A 14,325-nucleotide genomic window follows, 5' to 3' on the forward strand; every position below is an offset into this window, starting at 1 on the left:
TGTACAGTAGGACGACCAGGGTCCTTGTACTTAACGATTCTATTATGTTCTGATAAAGTTGGAAGCTGTTCAGTTAAAAAGGCATCTTTAGGAATATTTGTCTTACGCATTTTAGTGCACAACTCTTTGAGAAACTTAGCGTGGTGAGGTAATTTTTTAATTGCTTCGAGAAAGGGTAGGTTTATTGTTAGATTATTAAAAACTTCCCTAATCTCATCAAAATTTGTATCCTTGTTTAACATAGCTAATCTCTGGGGAAATGGTGGTTTCTCCCTATATTTAACGTTTGGATCAACTGGATGTCTAACATTGGCTTTCTGTTTCTTAGGTTGTGGTATAACTGTTACCTCTACAGGGGTAGGCTCTTCAGTTTCTATTTCGGTATCTAGTTCAATAGCTGGAGTAGGGACTACTTGTGCGGTAACTATAGGCATAGTTACGTTGTTATCAACCACTCTCTCAGAACGGAGAGTGGTGATGGCATTTAGCTCACCTACGTTTGCATTTTCCGTACTAGTATTACCGTTCAACTCAAAGGCTGTGTTTGTTGTTTTAGGATTAGGTATTGTTTGACCTGGAAACACACCTTTTGGTTGTACCTTCTCTTGTGCTAACTGCTGTAAGGAAAGTTGGATGGCTTGTAAAATCTGTTGTTAAGATTGCATAAAGGCATCGAAACAATCCAGTTGTGGAGTAGTAGTTGTAACAGGTTTGTTAGGGTTATATACTAAAAGCATTACTTTTGTATTAACTCTAATTCTTCATTTTTTGAATGAGAATCATATGGGCAAATGTTATGCATATTATATATGTTATTAGTTATATGCATGTGTCTAATACTTTATGTTGTAGATGATATGGTGTGAACACACATAAGATCATATCATCAGTACCTCATAAAGTATAAGTAATCGTTCACAACCTAGATGGATTTGGACAAACCATTGGTACGGTTGTAGTATAATCTGGTATTAGTCTATCTTGACTATAGGATTACACTAGTACACTTTGTGTGTACTGAACAGGACCAAGTGAGGTTGTTTCTCTTTATACTGACTGTATAAGAGAACAAACGCCTATGTTATTATGGATGTTTGCCCTCCTAATCCGGATATAATAACGGGCACTTACATGCATTGTACATTGCTTTAAATCATCAATGAGTGAGATTTATTTGTGAATCAACAAACTAGATGGATTGGGTAATGACATTATATGTAAGGTGTGCTGTTGATTATAGAAGGAATCTGTGTCCCGCAAGAAGTCGGGTTGATGATGTCCCCTTGAGGAGCTCAAAAAGATTGTCATGTAAACCCTGCAGGTGGATTTATTCCGACATGACAATGAGGTTGAGTGGTACTACTCAAGGACTAAGAAGTTGATTAATGTAGTTGTCAGTAACTTGACTTAATCAACGGACATTCATTATCTTAAACACAGGGAGATCAACAAGCATATAATATGGAGCCCATAAACGCTGACACGTAATTTGGGATTAGGGTGGTAGTGCAACAATGGCCTTTAGTGGAATAAGCCATTTGTTGACGGATTTGGGCCGTGTGTTCTGGGCGAACATGGGAAGCCCTAGCCCGTCAATGGCCTTTAGTGGAATAAGCCATTTGTTGACGGACTTGGGCCATGTGTTCTGGGCGAACATGGGAAGTCCTAGCCCGTTAGGAGGCCCAACTCTAATTTCTCCTCATGGTCCCTGCTGTAGCTTATAAATAGAATACTCTTTCTCGCTGGCCAAAATTAACCTATTCACTATTCATTGTTCTGAAAAAGAGGCAAGAAAAGTAGATATGAATTCGTTTATGATCTTGAGAGAAAGAAGGGGGTTGGTAGATCGTTGTCCACACAACATCCAATCTATTCTAAAGGAATACAACAGAAGATCAAGGGGTTGATTGTTGATTCAGATTTATAAAGCTTGGACTCTTAGAGTTATCAAAACCAGATCTAAAAGGTATGTTCTCTATCCAAATCGTGAGAACCCATTGATTTCGCTGCGCGTGGTTCTCGCGGTTTGTAGAAATAGTCATTCTGAAATAACGGTTCCTACAAGGTTGTGTGACAAGAACTATGTTACGTTGATTATTCATGGGTGGGTTGTGATAGTTATTATTATTAACCGGAATGATACCACTATTAGCATTATAATTATTATTGTTATAATTATTATAATTACCCTGACCTTGTCCTTGTCGTGGTTGAGCTTGGTTATAATTGTTTGCTTGCCTAACATTTTGATTATTAAACCCTGGAGGTGTTACTTGTTGATTATTTCTCCAACTGAAGTTGGGATGCTGTCTCCAAGGGGCGTTAGGAATAGAATAACTATTAATTGAGTAAATGTTATCTTGGTGTGATTGTTATTGTTCATAGGCAAGAGGACAATAGGAGTCGGGATGTTCAGGACTCAAACAGAAATTACATGGATTTGAGTTGACATTCATGACGGGGATATGCTTTTGTTAAACAGAAATAGCCTCTACCTTTTTAGTGAGAGATTAGATTAAATTTTTAAGTTCAGGATCGGGTTTCATCTCAAACATACCGGTGGCCTTAACAGTTGTAGAAGAACTAGCGGAACGGGAGATATCGTCAGTACCCCCTGATAAGTGCTCAAAAAGTGTTATTTAACCCTCAATTATGCCTCTTGTTTAGCCATCTGAGTGGACTAATAGTGTTTATAAGTTGTGTTTTAAGATTCTACAGGTGAAAAAGAGAGTTTTGTAGAATATTAAAGAAAATGGGGTAAAACGGAGCAATTCAGAGCATTAAGGATTACATGGGAGGCCCGTGGACAATCATGGAGAAGGCCAAGGAATTGGAGCTACTAAAGATGCGACTTGGAGCTATTTTAAAGCTTATTTGGAAGCCCAAGGCCAAAGGATTCGTTGCTTGGACCAAAGATCGCAAAAAAGGATAGAAAGATAGAGCAGAAGAGACAAAATCGGCTAACGCGTCTGGGATGCATGGATAAAGCGTCCAGACGCATTGATTGCGTCTGAGACGCATGAATAGTGCGTCCAGACGCATTGATCGACATTGTAACCAATTTCTTCTCAGTTTTGGAGACGAAGTTGGACTCTGAAAGAAGTCTATTTGTATTAGGAAACAAATGACGGTTTGGAATGCTTCTAGAGCTCATTGTAACCTCTATAAATAGAGGACCTAAGTGCCTCATGTAATTCGCCAATTCACTTATACTCTTGTCTCCAGAACTTGAGGCAGAGAGAGATTAATAATAAAAGATCGGTTTTAACTAGTTGAGTCTTAATAAATTAGTATTTCTAGTCTTATGTTCTTCAACTCTTCTTCTTCTCGTTCTTCGTGTTCTTCCGTCTTTATGGAAGGCTAATCTTCTCCTTCAAGGGAGAAGATGAAGCCGGTGCTTAAGGTTTAATGATTCTTTTGGTTCATGGTATTCTTCAATCAGGTTAGTTCTTTATGTTTTTACTTATTAGTTCCATTGCCCAGACCAGGGGATGGAACTATAGATTAAGGTTTTTATTTATTGCAATCGAATATCATGCTAGTTTAGGGTTGTATTTATTGCAATTGAATATTTGTTAGTACCATGCTTTTATTTATTGCAATTGAATAGAATGCTAGAATAGGGTTTTATTTATTTTAATTCAATATTATACTATTATTCTCTACTTTTCTTCTAGTTGTGTAGTGTTTTAGAGTAAGAGAAGTATTCATTATATTTGCCTTAGATGGTGATTCATTGAATAGCTGCCCAAGCTCACATAAAAGGAAAGAATATACTAGTAACATGAACATAGGAACAACCTTAAGTAGAGTTATTCGTTAACGATGTTTCGTCCAAAAGGGCATCGACACTCGCTCGATTGCCTAATTGTAGTTTACTTGTGAGAATAACCATGAAGCAAAAGGTCATTGAATCAAAAGTATTGGTGGATTCTAATCTCTTGAATTATCTTTCTTATTGTTACAACACAAAATAGTAATGGCAAACTCTTCTTTAGACTACGGATTACAAACTGCTATCTTCCACTCTCCTCACAAGACTCTCTCTTTCTCACTCTTGGCCGCCTCCTCTTCTCTTCCTCTTCTTTTTTTTTCTTTTTCCTCCTCCATCTTTCTTCTCTTCTCTTCTCTTTTATATCCCCTCTCCCTTTCATCTCAACCCTCCACCTGTCTTTTCATCTCCTGGTCCACTCCCCTCCATGTGTAGGGTTTCCGTACCGCGACCACGTTTCATCTCAACCCTCCACCTGTCTTTTCATCTCCTGGTCCACTCCCCTCCATGTGTAGGGTTTCCGTACCGCGACCCGTCTTTGCCATCCCGATCTGGTGCAGTAGCGGCCCATGGGATTACGCTTAAGTCCGGCCCAAATCCCCATGCTATTTCAAGACGGTATCATGCCACTACAGATGCCTCTCGAGTCCGCGATGATATCTTGATCGTGGAGTCGAGAGCTCGCCCCCTTCCTCCTTCCGACCGTGGTCTTCCCTCTTCCCCTCACAGCTGGGTTCATGAGTGTTCACGCGGTTTCACCTTCTGACCCTTCGTTTCGCGTGCATCCACGTGTCTTTCGTTGGCTGGTTCTTTTTGGTGTCCCCTCGATTTCAGCACCCCTGCAATTACCCCTTTGCCCTCACCCTCTTATAAAAAGCCCGCTCGATTTCTCTTCTCTCTCTCACTTAGCCCTTCTTTCACCTTCCAGTTCCTCTTCCCCTCTTCTTCCACCTTTCTTCTGTCTTCCTAGCTCCGGTCGCTCGCTCGGTCGATCTCTTCAAATCCTGTGGCTGACACTCTTGCTCCGGTTGCTCTCTCTTTTCCTCAGGTTGGTCTCCTTCTCTCTTTGGCTTCCTTTAATTGTTATAGTGCGCATTTCCCCTTTGTGTTTGAAACTGTTCATCTTCATTTCCCTTTTTGCCTTGCTGTGACTGTGTGTCTTCCGCCCTGTACTCGATGTCTGTCTCTAGATCCGCCACCTCCTCCTCCTCCTTACACCGCAGCCTTGCCCCTGACCAGACCGAGGCCCCCTCTACCTCCGGGCAAGCCTTTGCCCTTCCGCCGCCACCACCACGTAGTCGTAGACCTAATCTTGAGGCTGTTAAAGCGGCCTACGGGATACCCGCTGACGTCATTTTAGAGCACGTGCCTGACTTAACTTATTACCCGCATTTGGTCCCCACAAGCGGGGTGTCATTATTGGCCACGGTCGGCCAGATTGTCGCCGGCCTTCGATTGCCTCTCACTCGTCTTGATGTCGAGGTGTGCAATCATTTTAACATCCCCCCATGCCAAGGTATTGGCAACTTCTGGAGGGTCATGTATGCCGCGAACCACTACAACCGCTCGGAAGTACCTCGGATAACGGTTCGCGACATGGCCGCCCACTTCTACCTCAAGAAGAGTACCAAGGAAGTCAGTGTGGGCTATCACTCATTCGCCTCCGCCCTAAAACAGCACTTTATCCTTCGTGATCACTTCCTCCAACAAATTGTGGCACCATTACCCTCTATATATATCGGAAATTCCTCTCCGCGGATCTTCCACCGAAGTTGAACCTCCGTCACTGGCTTTCCTCCCGGTGGTGAGTCCGCTCTTTATCTATCCCCATTGAACTATGTCTTTCAGCAATAATCCAACTTGTTGTTTTGTCTTTTTCAGGTTGGCGGCCCGACTTCGATATCGCGACCTACGACAACATCTTTTCCACAACATTCCAAAAGATTCGTGATTTGGGCGCGGCTCGGTCCGTGATACTTTCGGCATTGACCACGCCACCGCTACTCCCTACTCTCTCGATCTGGCTGGCATCCATAGGAAAATATAAGCCCCATTTTTCCGTCCCCTCCCCCTAAAGAAAAAGCCCGTGTCACTTCCCCCTCAAAAAAGCGCCGGCGCCGCCCTCTTCACACCATGAACCCCCTTTCGCCGTCGGCTCATAGCTCCGCGGCCCCCCTCCGTGCACCCTCCTCGAAGACTTGGGAAGACCAATACTCCCCATCACATTCCTCTTCCACCATTTCTCCCCCTTCAAGCATGCTATTTTAACAAACGAAACTCTTTGATAGCGACTTCGGATGAGGGCGGTCGGTGGCTGCTGCCCCTAATCCACCATTGTTCCCCCACCTCCTCCCCCCGCCTCCAAACGTCCACGGCCATCCGACTCTGGAGAAGGCCCTCCATCTAAGGCCGCGACCCCACCTACCGCGCCTTCTCAAGTGGAACAACGTCCCGGGAAGGAGGTGGCGTCCCGCACCGACAAGGAGGCCGACGAGCCCATTCCTCTATTTTGCCCCTCCTTCAAGCTCCGGAACCGCTCCCTGACTGTCAAGGATTCTGCTTTGAAGAACCCGGCAGTGGCTTCTTCCCTGTTCTATGGGTCTCACCTCCCAGCAGATATGGCATACGCCGAAGGTGGCTCCTTTGAGTCCCACCGGACTTCCTTCTACACAGGCTGGGAGAAGGTACTACTTTCTTTACATTTGACCTCCTTCTTCTCTCTCTTTGAGTGTTCTGACTTTTGCTATCTTCTTCAGATGAGTTTGGATATATCCTTCATGATCCGCGGCCTATTTGGTGCCAGGGCCCGGATCGATGAACTTGATAAGGAGGTGGCCCTCCTAGCAGAGAAGAACTCGGCCGCGGACCTAGACAAGGTCCGGGCCCAAGACGAGCTGAGGACCGCAGAGGCCGCCCATCGCGTATATATGAACGCCGCCCCTCGGTAGCGAATCTCTCCAAGAAAAGCATGCTGCCGCTCTGGACTCCCTTTCTCAGAAGCACCAGGAAGCTCTTGCAGCAATCCATGCGCAGCATGAGGCCGACATGGACGAGCTCCGGGATATCTACCGGGCCCAGGCCGAGAAGAGGGTGGCCAAGAAGGTCAAGGAGGAGATTGACCGTCTCACCAAAGAAGGCCGCCTTCTTCCGGAAGCTCCCACCGCTGCTCCGCTATCTGAGGGCGTTGTGCCAGTGCAGGACTCGGCTTCTGAAGGGAGGGACGCCGCCGAACGGGTAGCCGAGGCTATAGACACGGCTGCGGACCTAATCATAGAAGAAGCCGCTGATTCGGTGATTCTGGAAAGTACTGTTCCTTGAATATAGCCTGTTTGTGCCCTGGCTAGGCGTCTCTTGATGCTATGTGTTGTCATACTCTTTCCGCTACTTGTTACTGTATTTTCGTTCCCACCAGTAGGGATGTACATATTATGTTTTTGCTCCTTTCTATCTGATTGTTTCCGTTCCTTGTATTTTCTGCTATCTGTGTGGGTATTTGTCCTTGTAAAAACTGGCCTCCGTTAGCGCATCCCTCCCCGCCGGTTGGGGATGTTTGATTTGTCTGCCCCATGCCCCGATTGGAGCTCCGCGGCTCTCTCTACCTCTGGCAGGCACTCTGCCCGCGGCATGCGGAAGCCTCTTTGCTTCCGCTGCCCTAATCTCCCAGGGGTTCGCGGTGACTCCTCCCCCCGCCCCGAGACTTTTACCTTAGGGGGCAACTCCTTTTTGCCCCTCTAAGGTTTGGACCTCTCGTCCTTGGGGGCCTCATCCCCCTTCCCTTCACTCTAAGGGGTAATGAATACTCAAACAATAATAGTTCACCTCAAAAGTGATACGGTTTTATATATGTACAAATAGCTCATGCAGTTTTCAGTCTCTCTCGTTACATTCACTCGTGAAATATTTTCAACAACCTTACATTCCACGGATTATCCATCGCTGTTCCTCCAAAGTTTGTAACTTGTAGGTGCGGTTCCCCTACCCGACCACCACGTAGGGCCCCTCCCACGTCGGGCCCAACTTCCCCTCACTGGCTTTTTTGGTGCTCGGAGTCACTCTCCGAAGCACCTTGTCTCCCACCGCGAATCTCCTCACTCTCAGCTTTTTGCCGTACCGCCTCTGCAGGCGGCGGTGATATTCCTCCAATCTGATGCGCGTGCTGTGTCTCTCCTTTCCTCTGCCAGGTTCAAGTCTCTGGCCAAAATGCCCCAGTTTGACTTATCCTCCACAGCCGCGGTCCTAGTGGTCGCCGCCATCATCTCGGGTGGTATCACGGCCTCTACTCCATATGCCAATCGCGAAGGGGTCTCATCGGTGGATGTTCGGGGTCGTCCGATAGGCCCAAAGCACCCGACTTAGTTAAATGCGGCCCGGGACCCCTTCCCGCCTCCGGTTTCCTCTTGAGATTGTTGAGTATGGTTTTGTTAGAGGACTCACTGGCCATTTCGCCGGGGTTGTATGGGGCTGAGAATCCCCCTGTTTGATGTGATACATTTGCAGGAAAACCCTAACCTTGAACCAGTGAACCGGGTTCCATTATCCGCGACATAAAGATAGGCAACCCAAAACGGCAAATGATGTTTTCCCACAAAAACTTGATCACATGCACCTCTTTAACTCGCTGCGGTAGCGCGGCTTTCAATCCACTTTGTAAAATAATCGGTCCACGACCAATAAGAACCTCCTCTTACACGCGGGCCATGGGCAGCGGTCCCACTATGTCGAGGGCCCACATCGCGAATGGCCATGGGCTAGACACACTGTGCAGCGGCTCTGCTGGGGCCCATATCAACTGAGAAAATCTCTGACACTTCTCGCATTTTTTGGAGAATTCCACAGCGTCTCTCTTCATGTGAGGCCGGTAACCCCGCGTCGCCAAAGCGGTTATCTTGTCGCCCCGCCGAGTGGCTCCCCGAATCCCTTTGTGTAACTCATCGAGCAGCCCCCAGAGCGGTCCGCCCCAAGCATTTCAACAAAGGTCCCTTGAAATTCCTCCGATATAACTCTCCCCCCACTAAGGTGTATCTCCGAGCCGTCTGTTCCAACCTTCGTCTCTCCCTGGGATCAACATTCTCCCTTCCTGTCAAAAACTGCTTGATGGGCAACATCCACCCCTCGTCGCTCTCCGCAGTACTCATTACTCCCACTGGTTCCTCTGTGCTTGGTCTGTCCAGTCTTCTCACCTCTATAGTCCTTCCTTCAGATCCCGGCATGGCTGCGGCCACATATGCCAGGGCATCGGCGTGACGGTTCTCTCCACGGTTCAAATGTACAAACCGAACCTCCGCGAACTTCGACGCTCTACCCCGGAGGACCTCCAAGTATCTCGCCATCCGGGGACACCGTGCCGCGAATCCGCCATTCGCCTGACACACCACCAAATTAGAATCGGAATACACAGTGAGTTCCTTCACCCCCAAGCCCTCTGCCATTCCCATGCCTGCGATTACCGCCTCATACTCTGCCTCGTTATTGGATGCCGCGAACCCCAATCTCATCGTCAGCTCTAGCCTGTTATTGTCTGGCGTAACCAATACTACTCCTATTCCGCTGCCTGCATCTGTGGCTGACCCGTCGGCAAACACTCTCCAACCGTTACCTTCGTCCCATGGGTCCGCGCTATCAGGTTCCTTTGCTCCCTCGTTTTCCAACACCATATCCTCCCCCCAAGTAGGGTCCTCTGCGGGGAACTCCGCCAAGAACTCGGCCAGGGCCTGAGCTTTCTCCGCTGTCCTAACCTGATACTGGATCTCATATGCACTCAGCATCACGGCCCATTTCAACATTCTCCCGGATTTCTCTGCCCTCAGAGCCTGCTTAAGGGGCAAGTTCGTGACCACGATCACTGAGTGTGCTTCGAAGTAGGGCTTTAGTTTCAGGGCCGAAAATATCAAGGCGAGGGCGTACTTCTCCACGCGACTATACCGGGTTTCCGCATCCAACATCGTCTTGCTCTGAAAGTACACCGGTCTTTCTATCTTATCCACTACTCGAACGAGGACTGAGCTGACTGCGTAATCTGTGACCCCTAGATACAGATACAATTTCTCTCCCTCTTCCGGTCGCGACAACAAGGGGATCTCCCCCAAATATCTTTTGAGCCCCTGGAATGCCTGTTCACACTCTGCCGTCCATGAGAAATCCGCGGAGTTCCTCAACAGTCGGTACAGCGGCCTGCATTTGTCAGACGACTTCGATATGAATCTATTGAGAGCCGCAACCCTTCCAGCCAACCGCTGCACCTCCTTTACTGTCTGGGGCGAGGGCATCTCTACCAATGACCTAATCTGCCGGGTTTGCCTCTATCCCGCCGCGGCGTCACAATATACCCTAGAAATTTCCCCCGTGGTCACTCCAAATGTACACTTCGGGGTTGAGCTTCAAATTGTGGGTCCGCAGATTCGGAACGTCTCCTCCAACCCTCCAAATGTTCCTCGCTCCGTCATGCTCTTTTCAACCATATCATCGATGTACACCTCAATGCCTTTGGCGAATTTTGCCCTCGAACATCTTCTCCGCCAGCGCCTGGAACGGCCCCGTGATTTTTCAACCCAAACGGCATTCTCGTAGCGATGGGTGCCTCCTTCCACTACAAAGGAGGTCTTCTCCTGGTCCGGGCCATACATCGCCACCTGGTTGTACCCCATCGATGCGTCCATAAATGAGAACACGTTGAACCCCGCCGTCCTGTCTACCAACTCGTCAACTCGCGGCATCGGATAACTGTCCTTTGGGCACTCCAAATTCACGCCCGCGGAAGTCAACACACATCCCCGACCTTGCCATTCTTCTTTGGGACCGCGACAATGTTGGACAACCGGTCGTGAATTCCACATCCCTTATAATTCCCGCATTCTTTAACCTGACAACCTCTTCTCGGATTCCTTCCGCGTATTTGGGCCTTACACCCCTCATCTTCGCTCCTCTCGGCCTCGCGCCCTCCCTCGTAATGCGGGGCGATGACAAGCCGAATTCTGGATCTAAACCCGGTGATATCCTCTATCCCCACGCAAAGACGTCTTTGTTTTCACCAAGCATTGTATCGACGGTTTCTCCCTCCATTCCTCGGCTAAACTTCGACCCTATATCGACGTGAACTCTCTTCTTCCCCCCCTGGGTTTACCGTCTCTATCTCATCCAAAGTTTTTGGGGTCACCGCTGCCTCCCCTCTTCCCGCGGCCCCCATTAATCGAATTGCTACATGGCCCTCTTTCCCCGGAGCTCGCCGGCTTGTCCTCCGGTCCGCGGGACATCCTTTTGATTGTATTCGGTGACTATTTTTGGATGCCACGATCTCCGCGGACCTCATATATGTATTTGGGGTAGGGAATCGAATAACTTGATAGTACGCCGTCGCGATCGCCCATCATCATGTATCCATCTCCTTCCGGGATTGCGTTATCTTTGGGAGCTGGAATCGACCACCATAAACCTTGAGAACACCGCACCATCGGTCCCGCGTTTCTGGCAGCAAAAGAGTTCCCCCCATAGGCTCCGGCCACGCCCCATTGAACCCGTACAAGTTTGTCCACGGAGGTCTCGCTTGCCCCGGTCGATTCCCATCTCCTCCAGAGCCCCCTTGAACAAGAAAATCCACGGTACGCCACGATCTACCGAACCCTTTTGACCACATAATTACCCATCTACTATAATGACCAACACATCCTCATCGCGGTGTGTCGGCTCGGAGGTCCGCCTTGAGAATGTAATTGTCTCTTCCATTGTCTCCCTCTCGTATCTCGTCCTCCGGTGTGACTCGTTGACTCTTTGGATACTTTCGCGGTCCTTCCGACCTTGTCTCGGTGGGCATTATGGCTCGGCCGCTTCCCCGCTGAAAATAACATTTATAGTTCGGTATTCGCCCGGCGTCACGCTACCGCGCCCCTATTTTGAGGTTCACCCACAAATTCCCTCGGCATCCCTTCTCCACCAATCTCCGGACTAACCATTTTAAGGCATAACAATCGTTGGTCTCGTGATTGCGCAAGACCGTGATAGTCGCAGATTATGGCTTGTTAGGCATTTCAGCGGAATGGTTCGCATGCCCTTCATATCCTTGCATTTTTTTTATCAACGGCAATATCTCACTCAGCCGGTCTCGTCGGTGGACGGTCTCCAATTCGTGGTATGGCTTCCTCTCCCTCTGTTCTCTTCGAACTACTTCCCTCCCTCTTTCCGGCCTCGACGATTGTCCGCGGTATCTCTCTTTGCCCCGGTCTTTTCCCCCAGTCTTACCGCGTTCCCTCTCTTTCTCCACTGCTGATACTGTCTTGCCTCCCCTCTTCGATTCCTTCTGCATGGTATCTTCGTACCTGATGTACTTTTCTACCCGGGTATAATTCATGCAAGTTCGCAATCTCGTTCTTAGCCACCGACTGATGGACCGCTGTTCCGGGTCGCAGCCCCCTTTCAAACGCTATTACCGCCGTTCTCTCGTCCAGATTCTCCACCTTTAAGGTCTCGGCCTTAAAGCGACACAGATACTCTCTGACCGACTCCGCGGATCTTTGTCTAACATTGAATAGGGCCGCGATGTCTACCACCCTCCTCTTTCGATGTATAAAATGGTCCACAAATGCCATTTCTAGCTCTTGAAATTCGTTATGCTCTTTGAGGGTAATCGATAGTACCGGTCGGAGGCCCCACCCTTAAGGCTAGCGGGAACATCATGCACATGGACCATCATACCTCGCCTCTCTTGCGAGAGGCATCTGCTGTCTGAAGTGATGGATGTGATCTGCCGGGTCCCCCGTGCCATCATACCTCTCGAACCTCGGCTGGTTGAAGCGTTTTGGTACCTCGGACGTCCATATCGCGTCCGCCAGGGGGTTGCGATTCAAACCTGCCACCACCTGACTGGCCGCGCCCGTTTGGGCCCTTGTCTGTTGAAGATTCGCCTCTCTGTCGCTGTTAATCATTTGCTGGACCTGCTCCATTGTTAATCCGGTCACCGGATTGTCCACCAAGGTCGGTCCTTGCTCCTCCCCCTCCGCCTTTTCTCTCTCCGCTTCCTCTTCTGTCTCATCCCCAGATTCTTCCTCCCTTCTCTCTTTTTCTCTCCTCAGCTCCCATTTTTTTCCTCTCGACCTCCCAATTTCTTCTCGCGATGAGCGGCGGCTTCCTCCTCCGCTCTTTCCTCCTCCCTTCCCTCTCCTTCTTCCACGCCCGCCTCCGTTTTGCTCCGATGCCTCTCTCTTCTTTCGGGGGCCTACCCCACGCTTCTTTGGTGCCATTTCTATCTTGTCTTCCCCATGGATGAAGCCAAATGTTACAACACAAAATAGTAATGGCAAACTCTTCTTTAGACTACGGATTACAAACTGCTATCTTCCACTCTCCTCACAAAACTCTCTCTTTCTCACTCTTGGCCGCCTCCTCTTCTCTTCCTCTTCTTTTTTTTTCTTTTTCCTCCTCCATCTTTCTTCTCTTCTCTTCTCTTTTATATCCCCTCTCCCTTTCATCTCAACCCTCCACCTGTCTTTTCATCTCCCGTCCACTCCCTCCCATGTCCAGGGTTTCCGCAGGGTTTCCGTTTCATCTCAACCCTCCACCGCTCTTTTCATCTCCTGGTCCCTCCCCTCCATGTGTAGGGTTTCCGTCACAGCCACACTTCTTTGCCATCCGATCACGGGTGCGGTAGCGGCCCTCAGGGTTACGCTAAGTCCGGCCCAAATCCCCATGCTATTTCAAGACGGTATCATGCCACTACACTTATAAATTCTCAATAGTTTAGTTTAGTTTAGTTTAATTTATTTTAGTTTAGTATTATAATCTAAAATATATAATAATAGTTTTTAATCTCTCAAACCCCCTTTCCAGTCCTGTCCTTCATATAAACATACACTTAAAAGTTGAACGTTACCCTACTCATCCTTTACTTATTGAGAGATAATTAGGTTTTGATACGCTTCTATTTTGTTCAACGACTATCATCTATCTACATCATCCATATACCATCTCATCTACATACACAAAAAAGAGCATTTGTCAAATGGCGCCGCTGCCATTTTAAGTTTTTTATGTTTAACGTTTTCTTTCAAGATTAGAATTTTGGATCTTGAGATAATTTTAGCCGCATCATCCATCCTTTTAAGAAATAAAAAGCTTGAAGGACATCTCGAAGACAAGATCTACCATCCAGGTTAGTCGAATCTTCATTTTATTTATTTTTCTTAGTATAGTTGCATCGTAGTTTAGTTTTATTGCTTTCTTAGTATAGTTGCATCATAGTTTAGTTTTATTGCTTTCTAGTATAATTGCATTTATGACATTTTCAACAATTGAAGTTGTAAGCCAACATAGCGAAACATCAAACTCTAGTGTTTCTTGTCTGAATCTTGACGAACGGACTATCGTCTGTGGGCCGTGGTACTTAAGCAATCCAAGTGATTCACCATAACCCTAGAAGAGACAGCTTTAGACAACAGGCGATATACTAGCTGCAAAACCCAACCCAGTTGAAGGAAAGTAGTTTTGCATATTAGTATAATTTAGAATAGTTGCATATTAGTTTAATTGCATTCAAGCATAGTATGATAGTTTTCATCATCTTCGCA

At 47.7% G+C, this 14,325-nt stretch overlaps 2 protein-coding genes across 2 annotated transcripts; both read right to left on the reverse strand.

Annotated features, from left to right (window-relative positions):
- Positions 1–8,700: 8,700 nt before the first annotated feature.
- Positions 8,701–10,038, reverse strand: LOC147524322 (uncharacterized). Its single transcript, XM_086574262.1, has one exon. It carries the CDS (start codon positions 10,036–10,038, stop codon positions 8,701–8,703), a length of 1,338 nt encoding a protein of 445 aa, XP_086430388.1.
- Positions 10,039–10,149: 111 nt separating this feature from the next.
- On the reverse strand, positions 10,150–10,485 carry LOC147524323 (uncharacterized). The gene has a single exon (XM_086574266.1). It carries the CDS (start codon positions 10,483–10,485, stop codon positions 10,150–10,152), a length of 336 nt encoding a protein of 111 aa, XP_086430392.1.
- Positions 10,486–14,325: the final 3,840 nt, after the last annotated feature.

This window comes from Coptis chinensis, chromosome 1 (assembly GCF_015680905.1).
Source record: "Coptis chinensis isolate HL-2020 chromosome 1, ASM1568090v1, whole genome shotgun sequence".
NCBI lineage: Eukaryota > Viridiplantae > Streptophyta > Magnoliopsida > Ranunculales > Ranunculaceae > Coptis > Coptis chinensis.